The 21,082-nt window shown below is 41.7% G+C and overlaps 1 protein-coding gene across 1 annotated transcript in view; it reads right to left on the bottom strand.

The window, feature by feature from the left end:
* LOC109311199 (collagen alpha-6(VI) chain-like) overlaps positions 1–21,082 on the bottom strand; it is a 95,878-nt gene that overhangs the window by 24,891 nt on the left and 49,905 nt on the right. Inside the window, exons 14-22 of the mRNA XM_019536702.1 lie at positions 18,357–18,410; positions 16,109–16,180; positions 15,161–15,187; positions 11,680–11,724; positions 11,523–11,576; positions 11,186–11,248; positions 9,269–9,334; positions 7,873–7,926; positions 6,869–6,904 (exon numbers count right to left, since the gene is read on the bottom strand). Coding sequence (XP_019392247.1) covers positions 6,869–6,904; positions 7,873–7,926; positions 9,269–9,334; positions 11,186–11,248; positions 11,523–11,576; positions 11,680–11,724; positions 15,161–15,187; positions 16,109–16,180; positions 18,357–18,410 — 471 coding nt within the window. The remainder of the gene's footprint in view (positions 1–6,868; positions 6,905–7,872; positions 7,927–9,268; positions 9,335–11,185; positions 11,249–11,522; positions 11,577–11,679; positions 11,725–15,160; positions 15,188–16,108; positions 16,181–18,356; positions 18,411–21,082) is intronic.

Here is a 21,082-nt window from a genome sequence, read left to right as displayed (position 1 = left end):
GAGGCTTTATAACATGTATGCTGTAGATCTGTGCCCCAATACAAGTATGCAGCACACAGGTGGTATCAGAAGACACCACAGTAGTGCAGCTATGACTACACAGAGCTCCTCAGAAACTTTCCCAGTGCAGAGGAATGCAAATGAAGCATTGCAAAATTACACTGTCCTGAAGCTGCAGTAGTAGTCGTCAAGGAGCACCTCCATCATTGCTCTGTGCTTTGGTGAGGTAGAAAGGCTTTCATCCTCACCATCACCCCTTTATGTTTCTCCACTGAAGAGACTATTTAGCCAGGCAGAACACTGAGTATGGGCACTGACTCCTGGAGAGAACCTTAGAAGATAGAGCTGTAAGTAAGAAGTAATTAACTGAAAGTGTGTAGAAAGTTCTTGGTTGCTGTGGGCACCATTTCCTTCCCTGTATCTCTGAAAAGGGAAAGTCATGCAATTAGGAAGCATTAGATTAGCAAGGGGATGGAACATGAATGACTCATGCCTCCTGAGGCAGAGGGGCATGGCGACCGCCCACAGGTGGCAGTGTCAGCCACAGGGGCATGGCAGCAGCAAGCGGGGACTGCCCACAGGCAGCCAAGGTGACATTGGCAGCGAGGCTGGGCTAAGTGGGGACTGCCTGCAGGCGGACATCACTGTTGGTGGTGAAGGGTGGAGGTGGGTGGCAAGCAGTGACCACCTGCAGACACCAGTGGCAGCAACCAAATCTCAGGGGGACACATGCCCTAACCTGTGATCCTGCTACACATTGCCTATGAGGTAAAAGACAACTTCTCCATTCTGCAGTCTACCATTTTATAAAGAAAATTAAATGTTTTCCTGTATAAAAATTTCTGAACCTTAATGGTCTTTAGTGTCTCCATAATGGATAGTATAGTCAGATGGGCAACCATGCCCATATTCTCAGATCCATAATGTTTAAGGGCTCACATACACAGCATGATTTTTGCCCTTTTATGCACTGCAATTGCATCTCTGTTTGCACAAGTGGGATTTCCCAATACTTTAAAAGTCTTTCTTGTGCATTAAACTACATCTGAGGAGTTTTAGTTTAATTTGGCTCACTGGGAATTAAAGCGTTGTGTGCAAATACATAAGCACTCAAAGACATGTAATGAGCCTCTTTGTCCGCCAGATGGTACTGCAACTTTTTTTTGTAGTTCACCCCTTCAAATTGCTTTCGTTTTTAAATTGCTTTCATTTCTGGGTTTTTTTCCTTGTGTGGTTTGCTGGCTCCCTGCTTCCACAGCTGTGTGACTGGACATGGGTATAGGGTGGGTGGGGGCCCCAGGCTAGGGGGGCCAGTGCTGGACTGTTCCCATTCTCCTGCAGCACCGTCCAGGCACCTGCCTTAATTCATTTGAAAATCTAGTGCGTGTAAACACAGATGCGATGCTTCAAGGCTTAATTCGTTTGAAAACCTAACGCGTGTAAACACAGATGCGACACTCCAAAATAAACAAGTTTAATTTTTATAAACCTATTTAATTAAATGAGAATTAAAACCTATGGTGTGTACAGGTGCCCTTGTCTGGTTAACTACAGAAATCATCTAATTACTACTTTTTGGCTGACACCTTAGAGAAAAATATGAAGAGTCTTTTGTAATTCCATCAGTGACCAACAAAAAAGCCACCACAAAAAGATGGAACTTTCTAAGAAAGGGGTTTTTTAAACCAGAAAGCAGCAATTTAAAAAAGGAAACTGAAAGGCAGCAGTACTGATTAGTATTTAAATTTTTAAAAATATGGTCTTTCATAACATTTAAAAAAATGCACTTGAAGTAGCAAAAGCAGAGGACAACTCTAAAATATTCAGATTCTTTCAAATCATTTACTGAAATATAACCATTAAAAATGCACAAGATAGTTTGTCAGATACCCCGGTTGTAGCCATATTGGTCTAGAGACAAAAAGAATGAGAACTCATGGTAGAGGTGATATCTTTTATTAGACCAACTAAATTTTTGCAAAAAAAAAAACTCTCTTTATTTGCAAACTTCCAGGCACAACCACTCTTCTTCAGGCATAGGAGAAAAAATTGTAAAAGTTCTCCTAGGTAGAAATGAAAATGCACATTTCATAGGAGAGTTGAAGGTGTGGTAAAAATCTCCTCAAGATACAGTTTAAAATCCAAACTTTTTTGAAGAGGAAATTACTTTACAGTCTTGTCTCTTTGGTACCAACTGAGTAAAAGCTTATCTAATGACCACATGTAGTAATTCCTGTGGCCTGGCTTAAGCCTAGTCATTTAAAAACTGAAACCTGACTCAAAGTCCACTGAAGTGAATTGAAAAGACTACCACTGACCTTCAGTGGATTTTTAGTTAGTTTCAAAGACGAAGTAAGAGAAGCTTGGGTGGATATGCAAAGGGAAAACAAGAAATAAAATAAATCCCAGAAGTAGCAATGACAGGAGCAACACCAGAGACAAGTGACAACAATGAGAGAGGCCTATATGCTTAAAGAGTATAGAAAGTTAAAAGAAGAGTAGAGAGGCACCAAAAATCAGAAAATTGGTTGTAATGAACAAGTAAACCATGGAAATGAAAGAGGTACACAAAGACCCAGACAGTCAAGTTCAACTCTGACGGTACTAGAAATGGAGGTGGGTCTAAATTGCTGATGTAGGGGAGTTCTCAACTGGTGTACAGTGACCACAAACCAGCTCCTATGACATTCCCCAGTCTACCCAGGAGAAGGGGAATTCTGAAGGGAAAGAGAAGCCAAAGCAAGCTGCATCCTGCTTATTCTAAACTACTGACTCCCTTTAGGGATCTCAGCTGTCTTGTAGACCTTACATAGTGAGCAAAGGTGACAGCTTGGAATGAAGTGGAGGTCAAGGGGTTTCCACAGAGCTCCTGAGGGAAAGGTTTTTAGATTTTTCTCTCTGTACTCATGAGAGAAAAAGTAGGGATGTGAGTAAAACAGTGTGGGGGATTGCTGTCCATTAAACTGGAGCAGTCACTTCCCACTAGACACTGCATTGTAGTCAGATAGGCAGCGAGGTCACAAACCCACGTTACCTCACTACAGCTCAGAATGAGGCAGCAATTAGTGGAGGATATGTTAAAAGGACAAAGAGTGAATAGGAATGTTGCAATCAAAGACAGGGTGGCTGAAAAAAGAGTTGATATAAAAGGCAGTCTCATCACGGCCCCTCCATTTCCTTTTTTAACACATTTTGTTCAAGTATGGATATTGCCATGGACACATCACATCCTAGCGGATGTAAAAGTAGCACCATAGTAGTATACTATGGATGTAAAAGTAGCACCTTCAGGTCAACTAGGAACAAAGTCTTCCTGTGGTAGGCACCATATAGAATAATACACAGTCCTTACCCTGAAAAACAAATAACCTACATAGTTGAAAGCAAAATAACCTACAAGCAGAGTATATAGGTACATAGTTTGTAAATATAATGATAGATGCATGTCCTTTATCTGAGGAGGGAACATATGCCTACTTTTAAAAATAACATCTGGAAATTAACATTACTTCTGCTATATCTTTCTTGGATCTGCTTTTAGGTTTTATATAACTACACTGTTTAGACAAACAATTCTTTGCCAAGTGCATCACCCGAAATATTGATAGAGAAGCAGAGATGTTCTCACCAATTACATCCATCTTCAAAGTGTTTGTTTGCTTGCCAAGGGGTAGTTCTGGATATAACCAGACTGAGCAGCTATCAACAGCAATGAGATTATTTCTTCCAAGCTGCAATTCATTCCTGGTGCTTCCAGTCAGTAGCACGTTCTGACGTGCAGTCAACATATTCCCACAAATGGAGTCCTGCAACAACGTTCTGGATGCATAGTCTTGCCTTGGAGACCCACATTCAACAGTTTGGGAATTAATTTTCCAATATGTCCTAGGATTCAGTCTTCTCTAAGGTACAGAGAAGGCTAATCTTTTAATAGCTTTGAATGGATTTTGTGATTCTAACATGAAGTCAGCTCATGCTCTTTTTCTGAGACAGCCTCATTTAAAACTGACCCGTCTCAGCTGCCCATCTAATATTGGCAAACAAGGGACCATCAGTGTTACAGCCCCTGAAATTTCTTTTCCTGGGCCAGCTGCAATCCCTTCTGTTATCTGCATATGTTCCACAAGCAGCTCCCTCGAGTGGAAGCAGATCTAGTTTTGTTTTCTATGCTAGACAGAATTACAAAGCTAGAAATGATACCCATCTCAATGTTTACTTTGCCTACTGTAGTTGGGCTGCTTACAGTGCTCTATTAGTGTTTTGCACTGGATTTAAGGGATAAGGACAGATATTACACACAAACTGGTTTAAGTAATCAGAAACTGGTTTAAACCTGTAACAGAACAGATGTGCACATAACCAGCTTGAAAATGGCTGAAACCAGTTTGAGATAAACCTGGTTGAATGTAGTATCAGACTCAACTGATTTGGCTCAAACCAGTTTATGCAATCTCTGGCCTGGACCCCTTGCTGGTTTAAGATAAGCCAGACTCCCCCAGCATCCCAGCATGCTCTCTGGGCTGGGTGGGGCTCTCTGCTCCACAGCAGGACTGGCCCCTCCCCTCTGCTTCCTAGCTGCAGCTCCAGCAGAGATTGAAGGCTGCTCCCCACCCACCCAGCACTCCCTGCTAAGCAGGAATTCCCCACTCCCCTCTGCTCCCTTGCTGGAGGTCCAGCAGAGACTGCAGGCATCCGCCTGGCTTCTCCCTGCTAAGCATGGATTATTCTCCCCACCCCTCTGCCTTATACCTCTCAGCATTAGTTAGACCACATGCTGGGTACAGTCCATGCTCTGGGAGACAATGAAGGCAGACAGGCTTTTTAGAGCTAATCAGCAGGTGGCTGGTAATGTCCTTCTTTAGAAAAGGTATTTAAGAAGAGCTTGAACTAGTGGAAAGAGGCTTTGTTTTCTTAATGGGTTGATAAGCAGGAGTTAAGGGTGATAAACATTCCCTGCTAGGCTGCTCAGGAGTGGGGAGGAGATCAAAGCATCCTGCCCAGGCCTAGTCATGCCCCCCTCCCCCCTCAGCACTATGAAAGGGAAAGTAGGGCTGCTCTAGCACCTCCTGGCTACTAGCCTGAGCTACTGCAGGCATGTGCCTGCATTTTTTCAGTTCAGAGGGGATGTCTATGTGGTTACAAAGTGGTTCAGCCTACCCAGGTTAGACTAACCTGCAAAGATGGAATCAATTCAGGCTCATGCATTTTGAATATCAATCCCTAGCCAAGGAGGCTTAAAATAGCAAATCCCTATCAGCAAGCCTTCTTTCTGCTCAGTTATTAGCCCCTGCCATTCCCAAATAATTTATTTTTAGAATGCTTGAAAAGTTTTCAGAAGCCTCAGAGTAAGTTCTGAGGCTTTCTATAGCCACATTTCTTAAAGCCCTGTGACTTGGGTTTAACAAGCCATTCGCTAAATTTGCAATATGAACTAGAAGCTGTTCATCCATTCTAACTGAAACTTCCCATGCAGAATTCATTCCTAAAACCTGAGCTTACCTAAACATAAATTTATGTGAGGCTGTCAGACAGTATGCGAAATGTAACCAAACCCTGTCTTCTGTTATCGTCATGTGATAACAGAGCTATCTTAAGTATTTGGAGGTTAAAAAGATGATTCCTTGCTTATACCTCCATGTAATGGAATCATGTTACTTAGATGTGTGTGCTTATATAGCTTAGGAAGAAAAATCTGAGATGCTTCAGCCTTGTGCTCCAAGAATGAAGCCCAGATGCTTTTTTTTTTTTTTTTTTCCAATCTTAGTTTATGTCAGTTTATTCTGGTTTACATAAACCAAACATAAGAGATTGTAACCATGCATGGTGAAGGGGGAGAAAGGGAGAAGAGACACAATTCTGGTAAAACTGGGAAATAGAAGCACAGACCCCTCCAAATCTCTCTCTTTCTCCTGCAGCACTGCTGGATCCCACCTGGGGGAGCAACAGGGGACAAGATGAGCTGCTGCTACCCAGCCATGCTCTGCTGCTGGTGCTCCGACAGCTGCTCGCCATAGGAGGAGCTGCAACAGGCTCTGCCTGCTGATGCTGGAATGCCTACTGCTGTCGCTCACCCAGCCTCTGCCAACAGGGGAAACTGGAGCAGCAGCAGCACAGCTACCTTTTGTAGACCCCCAGACATACTCCATGAACTACCACAGAAGTCTGAGGTGGCACATACCCCTTCCCCCCAATATGTCACGTATGAACCAGCAAAAATCGCTGGAAGCTGACTTTTATATTAGTGAAAATTACGAGTGTCCTTTATACTTCTAGTGTCCACTTCAAGAGGGCTTCTGGCCAGGTGTTTTCTGGGACCCAAAAGCTGACTAGATTTGAAACAGACTTATAAAATGCAAGTGGTGAGGATCTATTCGCACTGATATTTCCCTTCTCAGGGCCCTGGCACATTTACATCAGTCTAACCAGATTTTACACTAGTGTTAAAAAGGAGCAGACGGATTGTATAAATTTCTACATAACTTACTTAAAAGGTAACTTTAAATAAATCCAGTGCAGAAATACCTAGGGAGATATCAGGAATAAAGCTATCCAAGGGTAAGTGGTACCAGTTAAGATATTGGCTCTCTGGATGGAAACAGAAATATTTTTTTCCAGGAAAACAGGCTGTCCATAGCTTCTCCACCACCTAGTGGCAAGGTGTTGTTATAGTGCCTACTGCGAGCAGCTCCCTCAAAGCAGATGCATGTCTGTTCACTTCGTATTCCAGTAGTTTCCATTCACACACAAAATCTACATAAATCATATTGGTGCAAATGATTTATCCAGGCCTGTTGGCAGAAGGTCAGGCTTGAGATGTAATGGTATAAAAATAAAGTGCAAACAGCGTGTACTGGTAATGGTCACTGACCTGTAAGCCTTGAGCACCTCTTCGACCTCTTTCACCCTACAAATGAAAGGCAAGACAAATTACAACCAAAACTATAGACCTAGCCATGAAAAAAAAGAACAGCCCTAGGTTAAACAACAAAAATACCTACCTTCAGACAAAAACTAGATTAAGGTGAAGTCAAGTTTGAGAATTCACATTAATAAAATTACAAAAGTATTAAAGTTAACAAAACACAGTCATTCAGATGATAGGAAATGTGACATGAAGATGCTTGAACCATCTTCAGCAGGACAATGTTCTCACTGCTAAGGTTACGCAAAGGACAGCTCTACTCTTGTCACTTTAGATAGTGGATATCACCAGAGACCATACTAAATGTCACTGGAAACCATTTGGGGCTTCATCTGTCTGGATTAGGAGATGCAAGTCAACAGCCAATGAGTCTTAGGAGCCCAACACCTTGATTTTCTGGACAACTACAGCAATGTAGTCATATGGAGGAAAGGCTTAAAGAACTAGGGTTTATTTAGTTTAGAGAAAAGAAAACTGAGAGGGCATTTAATGACAATCTTCAAATACCTGAAAAGCAAGGATGGAGATGGGCTTTTCTCCATGACTGTACAAGACAGAACTACCTCAAGCTGCCAGCAATTTAGGTAGACTATTAGGAGGAATTTTCTGACTATGAGGGTGGTCAAGCACTCAAACAGGCTACCTCAAGAAACTGTGGAATCTCCATCCTTAAAAATTTAAGAACAGGTTGGACCGACACTTGGCTGGGATAATTTAGTCAGGGTGATCCTGCCTTGAGTAGGGCGCTGTACTAGATGACCTTGAGAAGCCCCTTCCAGCCCTACATTCCTATGCAGCAAGCTTGCCTTCAATCTTTGCACACTTCTCAATCTCAAGTGAACTAAATAAACTTGTCAGCTTCACATAAATAAAATTAGGTTTAGCAATGGAAACATTGTTGTATCCTGAACTATAGATCAACTACCCCCACACTCTAGTAATAATCTTACATCAGAGCCCTTTGGTCCCAGCCCTCCTTGTGCTCCATCTGTTCCTGGTTCTCCCTGTAAAACAAAAAGAAAATGAGCTAATCTAAATAACACAGTCCTTTCCTGTAACTCAAGACATGAGTAATTGTACATTTTGTTTTTACAGCCGTCTTTTGATCCTTTTCCTAGAATATCTCTTTTTCTAAGCAATATCACTGTAACCAGTTGTACCACATAGGTGTTTGACCCTTGTGTTATACAAAATATTTATAATTAAGAGTATGTAACCAGAGGGAACATGATTATTTTGAGGTCCTACCAGTTATGATATGTTATGACAGTTATGACAGTAACTTTGAAAAGTTTTTTCCTCCATTTTTCTGAGAAATAGATGTAAAGGATTCTGGGAAAAAGATAGAAAGCAGAGACCGTTGTTGCCAGACACTATTAAAATACAGGTCTTCCCTGAACCATGATTATGTAAAAATGGCCATTTTTTAGGTCTTGGACATGACCCAATAAAGTCCAATGAAAATTCTTCCATTGACTTCAGTGGGCTTTGGATTACTCCAAGGATGTGTATATGCTCAAAAGTGAACTAGAAGTTCTCAATCTGTGACCAGATATCATAACATTATGCTAGCCCCACTATGTCTCATAATTTCAATATCCAAGTAAACCTTCCCTTACTTTTTGGCTATCAAGAGCCATTGCAATATGGGCTGGGCTCCTTTGGCCTTCTATTCAAACAACAGCATCACTTAAAGGTGCCATAGAAGTCAGGGCACCCATTCAGATAAAGGAAGTTTCAGGTTCATGCTCTAAAGAGTTTCCAGCAAATTTAGTTTAACCTGAGAATGTAGGTAAGGAGACATTCAAGTTCTTAACTACAGATCAGAAGGGACTTAATCCTGTTCTGAAGAAATTGTGTCATATTTTGAGGCAGGGTCTAAAATAGTTCAGACAGGGATGAACAGGAATGAACCTGCCTCTAGCAGTGCGTTGGACTAGATGGATTCTAATGCATAGATGTTCAAAGCACCCAAGATGTTTGTCCAGCGGTGTAGCTGAAGAAATCCCCAGTATTCTATGGTTGTAAGTCTAGAAGAAATTAATTTTGTGGTGTCAATTTATACTAAGAAGTCTCCTGTAGTAAAAAGAGGAAACAAACTGTACCATATCTTCCTTTTGTTCAAATGTTGCTACAGTCTTGGCACAATGTGACCAACATTGCAAGGATCCCTTCTCTCATTGGTTTCTGAGAATGGCCAGTGATAAAAAGGGCCTCAGAACCTGGTGCTACAAGCAGAAGTTATAAAACAAAAGAAACAAGAGACTTCAACCCCCAGTAGCATGGACAAGTTCCTTCTTCTGCAGGCCAATAGTGGCCTTTAATAGTTCAAAGCTGTCCATTTACCTGCTGCCCAGGTTTTCCTTTTTCACCCTTATGGCCACGAATAAAATTGTCAGTTCCAGAATCCCCCTAGAAAAGTCAAACAGAAGTTTAGTATTTTCCATTACTTTCCCTTTGCTATTCCAGCTAAAACAAGCAGGATTACAAAACAATATAATATGTTTTTAATTGATAAAAACAATTTTTAAAGAACTGCTTTAGTATATAATGTTGGCAAAAAGCCTTCTTACATCTGCAATTCCACAGACAAAAACAAAGAGGTTTTTTGTAAAGCAATGGAAAGAAAATATCTTTATAGGCAGTGAATTCAAGTCTGTGATTACATGTTCATTCTCACTCTTTGGTTATGTAGTTACTCAGGATACCAGTGTATCTGGTGAATGATTTTGAGCAAAATGTTATACTAAAATGGATTTTGTTAAGGATCACCAGATCTGAAGAAAATGCAGTTAAACTAATGGAGTGAAATTCTGGCCCCTGTGATGTGACCAAACTCTTACTGACTTTACCCAGAGTTATTAGGACTCCTGACACAGTATTCCTGTCATCACAATCTTCTAGAGTAGTTAAAAGGTCAAGGGTAAGGAGCAAAAGTCTAGTCTAAGATAAGAGACATAGGCGCCAACTCCATGGGTGCTCTGGGACCCACCAAAAAAATTAGCAGGGGCTCAGTTCCCACAAGCCATGGCTGTTTTGTCTTTACATGTTAGATCTCTATGGCTGCTTGCAGACATAGAAAAAAAAAAGTGCTTTACTGAAAGTAGCATCACATTACTTTACTCCAGCTCTGCAGCGTTTGTAAAGATCAGCTGCTTCTGTGGGGATCTACAGTGCTTTTAGCTAAAGCTGATTAAATCAGCTGTTAGATAAAAGCACCAAAAGCACCCAATCTTTACAGGTGGAGGGCAAGCTGGGTTGAAGTAATTCACTGCCTCGTCTGGGCATGCATGGGGCTCAAAGCCCACCAAAAAGTCAGCACCTATAATAAGAGGCCAAGGTTAGATGCCGAGGTCTCAAGCTAAGTGTGTTTAGCCAAAAACTGGAAACCAGTGACAAGCTGAGCCAACATTAGAAGGCTGAGAGGCAAACCAACAGTAGGAGCAAACCAGAAGTCAATCCAAAGTCAAAAACCCAAGTTTGGAAGCCAGGACCAGGGACCAGGACAGAAGGCAAAGAGACACAACACACTAGAAACTGCTGACAGACTGGAAGCTCAGTGTGTGGTATAAGCAAATGTTAAGTGCTAAGAGGTGCTTGGACAGCCTCCTAAATGAGGAAAGACTGAGCAAAGGTTGTCTTGGAACGCAGGTGGAGATGCATCCCCACTGATTAAGCTGGGAACCTAAGACTTAACACTTACATTAGTCTTGTAGGAACACTATATACTAGTCAGAGCCACATGAAACTTGCGGTTGCCTGGAGTGGAAGGCTGCAAAATGCACCTGAAAACACCCAAAGCCATAGTGCTGGGGAGAGCAACGACTGCTACCCAGAGACTGCAGGAGCCTGTAAATGGGAGGAGCAGCAACAGGAAGAGGAGCCAGAAAACCAGCTAACTCTACAGTACTACATTATTCTAGAAATCAGTCCATGAGTTTCTTTTAAAGCCTTTTAAAGGGGAGAGTTTCAGTTCAACCATCAGTAGGGGCTGCATGACAAAATGATTCAGATAGATCTGTGTTGCCATGGAAAAAGAAGCAAAAGGATCAGTAAGGGGCCCTGGGCCTGTACTCCTGGCCACTGTCAATGTATCAAGATCTGTTTGCATCTTTGAACATCCACAGATATCAGGCACCAAGCCCCTGGCTATTACACAATCTGAACACCACATGACAAATCCGGACACAAAGTGCTATTCACATCAATGAGAGTCTTTCCAGTCTAGCAAAATGTAAGGGAGATGGTACAGGTTTTACTTACGTGGTCTCCTCTTAGGCCAGGCTCTCCACGTTCCCCTGATTCTCCTCTGGAGCCTTTTCCACCCTTAAATCAGGAAGGAGGCACAAACAATTAGGATGCAGAAACCAAAAGTAGCCATAGCACAGTTCAATTCAGAGGATCAGGTCTTCCCTGCAATAAAGTACCAGAGTTCTATTTAAGTAATTGACATTGCACAGATACAAGTTATGTATTTCATAAGTAGAGAGCATACAGCTATTAATAAATCTCAGAGATTACAGAGATGGCACTAAATTTTGGAAAGATGACAATGGCTTTCATCAGTCCTGAATACTAACTACTACTGAACACAGTTTACCCGTCTCCCTGCGCTGCCCTTTTCTCCAGACAGTCCAGGAGACCCTTGTTCTCCCTAGATCCACAAACAAACGAGAAAAAGAAAAAAAAAAAATGTAATGTTTATTCTTTTAGATAAACTTCATTACTTGAATGCTGTAAGTATGACTAAAGTTTACCTCCTCTCCATCGATGCCATCAATGCCATCAATACCTCTCTCACCCTGTTGGTATAAACAGCAATCTTTATGTTAGCTTCAGTGAGCTCTTTTCAACCAGGACCAAGTCTTTCTAAATGGAAGACAGAGCCTTTTATGGATTTGGGAAATTTTAAAAGAATAAAGAGAATTTTAAAAGAATACGCATTAGAATTCTTCTGACAGAATATGAACTCTGTTTTGTGCTGTTTTGTTTAGTTTTTTATGTCTCTTTACCAATTGCTACATCCTCAAAAGCCAGACCACTTCCTGTACACAAGCACTAGCATTTGATCCAATGTACAAAAATTCTTGTACTTTTGGTGAAAGTTTGTATAGTGTAATAAGCTCTTTTTAAACCATTTTGTAATATGTTTGCCCTATTTCAAAGCTGATAATAAGGGCAAAATAGCTACAAAAGAATATTGTAACATTTGGGACAGATTAAGGCACCATTTAAATAAAACTGTAAATCAGCACTGATTTTGACACTTTGGGAATATATTTTAATTGCAAAGGTGAATGTCTTTAACTGCAGTTCATCAAAACATTCTTAAAGCTAAGATGGGGGCTGTTTAATTAGTGCAGAGACATCCTGGGTTTGACTACTCTTTTTTAAGGGTAGCAGGAATTAAATGCACTGAGAAGTCAGTTCTAGTGAGAATCCAACAACCCTTCTGGCTGGGTAGGAAAGAGATTCCAGAATGTGAAAGCTGTCCCCACTGCTTCCAGAACTGAAATTCTTTAGATAGCAATAGTAAAACTAAGACATTCATACTCACATAATTTCCCATGCATTACTGCTTTGCTCTTTGTCTACTGTTTTTAAACAGTCATATTTCACTTAAAATTAGAGCAAAGAGCAGCGGTCAGTTGAAGCCTATTTCCTGTAAAATAGTAATAACAATAGCCTATAATGTGAACCTACTGTGAGGAAGAAAAATTAGGCTTGGGAATATAATCATCCTGAAGAATTACAGCTATGACATTTATTTAGAGCCTCAAACATTTAAGAGCTGTCAATTTTAACTTAGCTTTGGCAGTAATTGAATGCATTACAGAATCACAAGGCACATAATCACAATGAGAAAGGGCTCCATAAATACTGTAGGAAAAAAAGAAATTTGTTCCAAATCTTGATAAGGTAATCCCAGGTTTATTAGCTCTTAAATTATTGTTTCCTGCATAAATATTCTAGAAAACATTTAGTAATCATCCAATGAGTGATCATTATTTTGTTCTTGCTTTTTTGTTATTATTTTTTCCTCCTACTTTGGCAAACCTGAGCCAAACTTCATAGTAAGTACAGCTATTTTCTAAATAACTATCTTAAAAGGGCTGCAAGATCCCAAAGTTCTGTCTCAACCATACAAAGTTACAGGCGTTGAATCCTTTGGGGGTGGGGGGGGGAGTGAAAAGTAAGTTTCAGTTTTCAGTGTTTTAAAATAACTTTAGTGGACACAGCTGGCTTACTGAAGCATCTGTTATGGCTAAGCTGGAAAAGTACATCCTAGATAACAGCACTAACGATGAAAAATATAAATTCTCCAAATGAAATTTCATTATGGTAATTAAAGAAGAGCAATTAAGATTAAAAAGTTAATTAAGAATCATGGAACTGGTTTTGTTGAGATTCTTCCCCTCCATTCAACAGTGGTGAAGCCACATCTGGAGACTATGTTCGGGTTTGCCCCCCCAGTACAGAAAGAGTGGACAAATAGGAGACCCAAGTCTAGCAGAGGCAATGAAAAAGATTAGGTGGCTGAGGCACGTGACTTGTGAGGAGAGCCTGAGGAAACTCAGATTATTTAGTCTACAGAAAAGAAGACTGAGGGGGATTTAATAGCAGCCTTTGACTACCTGAAGGGAGGTTCCAAAAAGGATGGAGCTGGACTGTTCTCAGTGGTGTCAGAACAGGTACAATGGTCTCAAGTTGCAGCACGGGAACTTTAGGTTAGATATTAGGAAACTCTCACTAGGTGGGTAATAAAGCATTGGGTCACACTCCACAAGCTCTCTGGCAAATCTCCATCCTTGGAGAACTTTAAGACACAGCTAGGCAAAGCCTCAAGTAAGAAGATATAATTGGGGTGGTCCTGCTTTAAGCAGGGGGTTGGACTAGATGACCTCTTGTAGTCCCTCCCAACCCTAACTTTCTATGATTCAAGGTCATGTTTGCTAGTGAAAACTACTGTCCAGTATTAGCAATTCCTTAACCATACTTATTCCCTAGGCTGACTTTGCTGGCATCTCTGAAAACAAGCTAATAGTGGTTACTCTCTTCCAGGACTTGTTCATAACTAATAGTAGTACTTCTTTGAGAAAGAGGTAGTCAGAAGGCTTGAAATAGCAGAGCAACAAAATCAAAGTGTGAACACCAGTTAAAAGGCAGCATTTCTCATTGTAAGCATTTACCCAACTGTTAAGACTGTTTGACTAGTGAAAAAAAAAACTTGCAAATTAATTTTATTCCATAAAATAAATGTTAACATTTATAGTAATCAGTTTTCAAAATGATTTTTTTCCAGCAGCTTTTCTTACTCCATGCTGGTATTCAAGTTACTGCAGCCAACTATGTTGCCCAGCCCAGAAGGAATCTGAAAGGAATTGTCCTTAAGCTTTGGCATTCCCACTTCACACTCCCACCCCGTTAGAATGTGCTTACCAGAGCTAGCAGAAGGTCCATTAGCTCTGGCTGTGCTCTCAGTAGCCATGCTTTGATTCTTGGCATAGCAGTAGTGTAACTTGACTGCATGAATGAGGTACCAGCCCCAAGCACCCACTTACAGGAGGCACCAAAGTGGCAGCTCCCTAGATAGTCCACAATGCTACAGAATTAGGAACTGCCCCACACCACAGTCAGAGCAGCAGCTGGGTGCAGGGCTGTGCGCCACTGCTCGGGCCCAAACCCAAACGTAGCAGCAGCACCAATAGCTGAGGTCAAGCATACTGTTCTGCATAGGAGCAGCTGGGGACCGAGTCCCCAGGACAGGTAACAGTGACTCTCTCCCCGTCCTGCCCACCCTCCCAGCACAGGTTCTTCCCAGAGCCCAGCAACCCTCATTCCCCCCTGCAAGGTTTTTCCCAGGAATCAAAACCCACTAGTTACACTTCTGTGGAGTAGGAAACAACTCTGGCATATCAAAATACTGATAAATACTGACTTCTATGCTGGCTGTATTAGGTCAAATTTGAGACTATTGCAGTTGTGGAAAAATGGCATTCAAATAATCAACATATTCATCAGCTCTTAACAAGTGTAGGGGAGTTCACATCCAAATGCAGGTTCATTAAGTTACAATGACTAGCTACAAGATTTTGCCAATTTTACTTTGTTTCTGATACCTTTGCCTTTGGTCTCTGGCAAGTTTTCATATATCCATAAAGCAAATACAACACGATCATGTGTGTAAGGGAAAGATGTTTTACTAGTAAAAATTGATTCTATTTAAAGAAGAGGTACCTGGCTTCCTCGATAGCCTCTTGCTCCCTGAAATGAAAAAAAACACACAACACACACATTATAGTTGAACTACACCAGCTCAGCTCAATTCAATTCCATTCCATTCAATTCATTAAGGATACTGAGCTAAATGCCATGCTCCCAAAAACGACAACACACACATACGACCATGATATAAGTAAGTTTGAACAAAGTAACCGGAGTACAAATATTATACCAAAAATAGACCCCACCAACATAAAACATTGTTAATATAAATATAGTAGTAAATCTAGACATGAATCTATAATATTGTTGTACCTAGATTTCCAACTGACACAATAAAATCAAATCTAAATGTTAAAATGTATCACTCATAACAGTAATAAAAAGGTTCTTTAACTCTTATCGCCTCAGCCTTATAAGCAAAAATTGGCACAGTTTACTAAATTTGGATCTGTTTGCTGTAGAATCCAAATTTATTTCTCTCTATTGGAAAAACATATCAATTTTAACTGCACCACAGAGTAAACGATGTGCTCCCAAGAGCTGACCAACCATCAGGAAAATCTTGTTGCTGTCACAACAGGCAGGTGCAAAATACAATCAATGTGTGTGGAATAAACCAGGAAGCTCCTTGGAACCTCATGGAAAAACTGATGCCTTCAAAATGCAGCTGACACTTCAGTTTCTGTTACAGCTTCAATGACCTGAAGGTTCACTGAAAGATCAGCCAGTCACATGACTCTTCAGCCACTGTAGTAGTGCTCTTGTGCTAGCAGTAACCAGCCAAGACTAGATAGTTGCGCAGTGCTTTGTAGGGCCACCTTCGTATTCTAAGAACTAGATGCAGCTGTCCCAATATGCTTAGAAAGCAAAAGAAATTTATGTAGGGGCTGATTTGGTATATGGAAAAAAACAAAACAAAATAAAAATAAAAGAAGGAATGCTTTCAAGTAACACACTTGCCTTCAGACCTCTAACACCCGGGCATCCTTTGTCTCCTAGAGTTCCGTTGATACCCCTAGGACCTCTTTCTCCCTAAGAAGCAAAAAGGTACTGTTAAAATTCCTACATTATTTAAAAGAAACCAAACTATGTTACTTGATATTTGTAAACCTACAATTAAAGCAAGTTGGAGTTCTTTAAACATCACCATTTTCTGCACTAGAAACTTGACTAAATGTCCATTGAAAATCCACGGGAATCTTCATCTTGCCTTCACTGGATTTGGATCGAATTCTACAACATTTTGAATTTCATTCCAAGTATCTGCTTGTTAACATTTTACTCTGTATCCAGGTTTTATGCACTTATAAAACATTATGCTTTGTCCCCAGATAAACATTTCTGAGTCTAACATTTCAATATTTGATAGTCTAGGGTTTGGGATTCTTTGCTGCTTTATTTTTTAAACTTGCACTGAATATTTCTTTCCTTTCATAGAGACAGCCTGTCACCAAAGGATTATATTTATATGTTACAAGTCTCTAGACTCTAGAGTTGATGTATAAACCAACAGTTGAAGAGTCAGATGTGTAGTAACATTTCATCTCTGAAAAAAAAAAAAAAAAAAAAAACCAGAAGACAACCTAGAAAACTTTGGGAAGCTGGCCTTGTCTGTAAGAACTATAACTCAGATCACAGTTCTGTCCCCACCTCTAAAACAGCCTCCCTGTGATATCAGGAAAATCATTTTGCAGTATATTTCCAAAGTAGTGCAAATATCCAATAAAGCTTGCAGACATTCACCATCTGTTTACAAGCAATGATATATAATTTCTGAAGCTTAGACATAGGCAGACTGAAAATTTAATTCCTGCACGTGCTATTGTCACGCAATGAGAACATCAAAATTCCAGCCATGTTCGCTTGATTCCTGAGGTGAATATAGAGAACTTGATTAGGCTTACCACCGCGTGCGAGCCCACAACACAATTACTATGAAGTAATTCATCTCAGATTTCACTCTGTAATAAGTAGCAGACAAAAGACTAACTCTCCAAAGCTAGCTGCTTTCAGAGGTTCCAGGGTATTAGGTGACAGATGAGCCAGTTTGCATTGAGTAAAATGTTAGATGTACTTGACCAAGGAAAAGGACATATGACTGCTACAGCAGGGTAACTTATACTGACATAGAATTGCACCTCATTTTCTGTGAAGTAACTTTATCCCAGAGCAGCATGACTCGCACTGGTGTAAGCTTGCACATCATGTTTTTGCTCAACTCTTACTTCAGAGTAAGGACAATTTATCACAAAGTAAACATGTCGTGTCCACATCCTTAGATTTCTGGTGCAGCCTGGTACTCAAGGGACCTTGAGGTGATGGAATATGTTCCCTGCAATGGCCTCAGCTTTCCCTCTTATTCCCTGCTGCTTTTGGGATGGCTTGTATGGTGGCTATCATCTTGGCTGACATCTCCATTTGTAACAGGGACTGTCAGAATTAATGGCATACATATGAACTAGAGAGTCAGACTTCTGAGCCGACTCCAAGAAGGGACATGCATGATCTTGTAACTGTAAATAAGAGGGAAAGGAAAAAATACTGTCCAGGGGGTCATAATGTCACCTATGCAGTGCTAGGAAAGAGAAGTCCCTACATTGTATGAGAAATGCAGTCGTACATGCCCTTTGCACTGGGGATCTGATGCGGAAGACAACTTTTTCATCAGTCCTACTTCCGTTGCTTTTGGTCACATGGAGTCTTGGCTCGAGTCAGGCCTAAGCAATGTGTAGGTGAGTTGGTTATAACTATTCTGGACCAAATGCTGCAGTATGATCCAGCCCTTAGAGAGTATACACCAAGGGTGTAAGTTAAAGAAGCCCTTAGCTTTCACCAGTTATAAAACTGGGCTGACAATGAAACAGGAATTTTGCTGATGGCTCTCCCTCCCTGTAGTTCCCGAGTAGAGTTTGTGGAGTGATCATAAAGTCCTGGTCCTCCATACCCACTAGAAAGGACTAGAAGGCTGTACTAGGGGGACTGTAATAAAGGTCAGACAGACCCTGCAGCAGGCCAGGTCATAGCCCACATAATGGTTCAAGTTCCCTCCCTCCCTCACACTACATAGTTCAGCTACAAGAGAGACCTGAGGCCATGCATCTTCAGCCACACTCTGTCTAGGTGCACTGTAGAGTACCACACATGGACAGGTGAAAAGATAGTTGTTTATTTAATATCTCCTTAAGATGAAGGAACAGCATTTACTTACAATTCCACCTTCGTCACCAGGATGTCCAGGGGATCCCCTGAAACCTGCAATTCCCTAAATGGAAGTGAAGAAAACAAAAGAACCTCGTTCAGATTTACTGTTCATCCACAGGGAGCTCATTTGCATTTGACTTCAATAAAGTTGCTGCATCATTTTTTGCCAATAACACCTTTCAAACCAGAGTTGGGGGGGGGGAAGGTACTGTGGGGAGGAAGCAGTAACTGGAAATTACACAACCAGCGCTGACAGTCCTGCTTGTAAAGTATTACTTAGAATAGTGCTTAAATTGATTTGGGGAGGCATCCTGCTGATTATCAGAGATGAATGGTTGGTTTGGTCTTAATTAACATTTTTATTGATGAACTGGAATAGCAAACAAGACATCTAACAAAATTCACAAATGATATAAAGTCTTAAGGCATTAAACAAAATGATTTCAAAGCGTTACTCATTGATTACTTGTATTTGGGGTTAATTTAAAACCTGAAAAGCAGATATGCAGAAATAGATGTAAAAGTGGCAATAGACTATAAATGAAACAATGTTCAATACAATACAGAAGCAGCAAATAGCTCACACCAGGGGTTTTCAACTTCTTTTAATAGGTATACCCCCAGCAGCTGGGGGGGGGAGGGTGTACCCAGACATGGGGTGGCAGCAGCGACTGCCATGTGCTAGCTCCCTTGGCCTGTGCAGCCTACAGAGGAGTGCCACTGCCCTCACGCCCACCCGGCCCTGCTCCTGGTAGGTGGTGGTGCTCCATCCCTGCATACCCACTGCAACCTTCCCAAGTACCCCCAGGAGTATGTATACCCCAGTTGACAACCCCTGGCTTACACAGTTCTGGGCTGCATATACTGAGGCATCATGTGACAAGGACATGGTATTAACATCCTTTCTGGCTAGAGACAGAGGGCATTTGTACATATGCTCACACCACAGTGCCAGGTGGTAGCACTGTAGCTCATGCAGTTGTGTAAGTGGTGAAATGCGCGTCAGTGCTGAGAAAATGTCAGTGGCACACTTTCAAACTAAAACCCTTCAAAGGTGTTTTAGTTCAAACGCACAACACTACCCTTTTCTATGCGCTGACACACATTTTGCCATTTATACAACTGCACGTGATACAGCATAGTGTGCATCAGCTCATATGTCACTGGATCTCCAGCATGTCACAGGATGAAAAGATATATGTATAAATGCCCAGAAGTTGCACACAAACCAGTTTAAGTGATCAGAAACTGGTTTAAACATATATACATTACCTGTAACAGAACAGTTCAGTTCACATAAACCATTTCAAAATAGCTGAAATTGGTTTAAGATAAACCTGGTTGAATGTAGGATCAGATTTAACCGATTTAGGTCAAACCCATTTATGAAACTTCTGTCCCAGAACCCTTCCTGGTTCAAGTTAAAATCACAGTCCCCCAGCATCCCAGGACGGTTTGCAGCCCTGGGCTGAGCTGTGCTGTCTAATCCAGAGACTAGAGTTGGCCCTGTCCCTCTGCTCTCTAGCTGGAGCAGTGAGGGATGTCTGACAAGGGAGTGGAGGTGAGAAACCTTGCTGGGGACTCACAGCCAGGTCCACCAGGGTAAGGGAGGGAAAGGAGGAAGCCCCTGCCAGACTTTTCCCTACTGAAGTGGAAGGGATGGGAGCCACGGGCAGCCACACTTAGGCAAAGGAGAGGGAGTGAGGTTCAAGCCCCCTTTCTCACTAGGACGAGACCTGAGCCGGGGTCTGCTTGGCAGGGGGCCGGCAGGAGACCAGCAAATTCTACCCCTTCCCACCTTTGACAGAGAGACTGAGGCAAGCAGTTGATATGGGGAGGGGAAAGGGACATAATTCCCCTTAGCTCCCCCAGGCCATGGGGAAGAGGCTGGGGAACTGGGGCTGGAGGGACTGGTCCCCTGCTGTCTGCAGGACCAGACAGAGGTGGGAGATGTTGACAAAGACCTGGCATAATCATCATATGTATGTGCTAGAGATGGAGCTAAGGGAACAGGAGACAGTCCCAAACTGCTTGGGCTGGTGTGACCAAAGAAAGCAGAGAACTACATTTACATTATAGAGAACAACCTGTGAAAGGTTGGGGACTGGACTACCTAAATAGACACAAAAGACACTGAATGCATGAGAGTCTTGCCAAAGGTGCTATAGGTGACAAGCGTACTAATATCAAGGCACCCAAAGGGGAGAAGTGGGTGCAAGTGCACCTGTTAAAACCTAAGTGAAGATGAAACCTTGGGATCTCCACTCCAGCACCTAAGACCACCTGATGATTCCCCAAGAAGGACTTTCTGAATAGCTGGCTGTAAGGAGTCACTCTGCCCTCAGGATTACATAAGTCTTATGCAAGTCTTTCTCTTGTCTTTTTGGTGTGTTACATTCCATTAAGTTAGACTAAGCTGTGCGCGCTCTCACTGTGGTTTACTGGGCTGTTTCTTAGCTTAGGCAAAGATAATAGGTTGTTCATTGTTGTGTGCTTGAGGTTGCAAATTACCGTGTTCAATATGTGCTCACTTTAGAGAAAGTACTATTCTTGTTCAAGCTTTTATGAATTCAGTACCACTACCTTTCCCCTCCCCACCTCCTTTGCCTGGCAAGGGCTGCCTTCCTCTTGCTTCATGTGGGGGGTGGCCAGAAGCCTGGCAGGCACTGCCCCCCCACCCAGGCAGACCCAGGCTGGGGTTGTATCATGGGTGTCTGGTGCCTCTTGAGTCGG

Source organism: Crocodylus porosus, unplaced genomic scaffold (genome assembly GCF_001723895.1).
Source record: "Crocodylus porosus isolate Cpor-Errol unplaced genomic scaffold, CroPor_comp1, whole genome shotgun sequence".
Lineage (NCBI taxonomy): Eukaryota > Metazoa > Chordata > Crocodylia > Crocodylidae > Crocodylus > Crocodylus porosus.
This window is presented reverse-complemented; position numbering and strand designations above follow the sequence as displayed.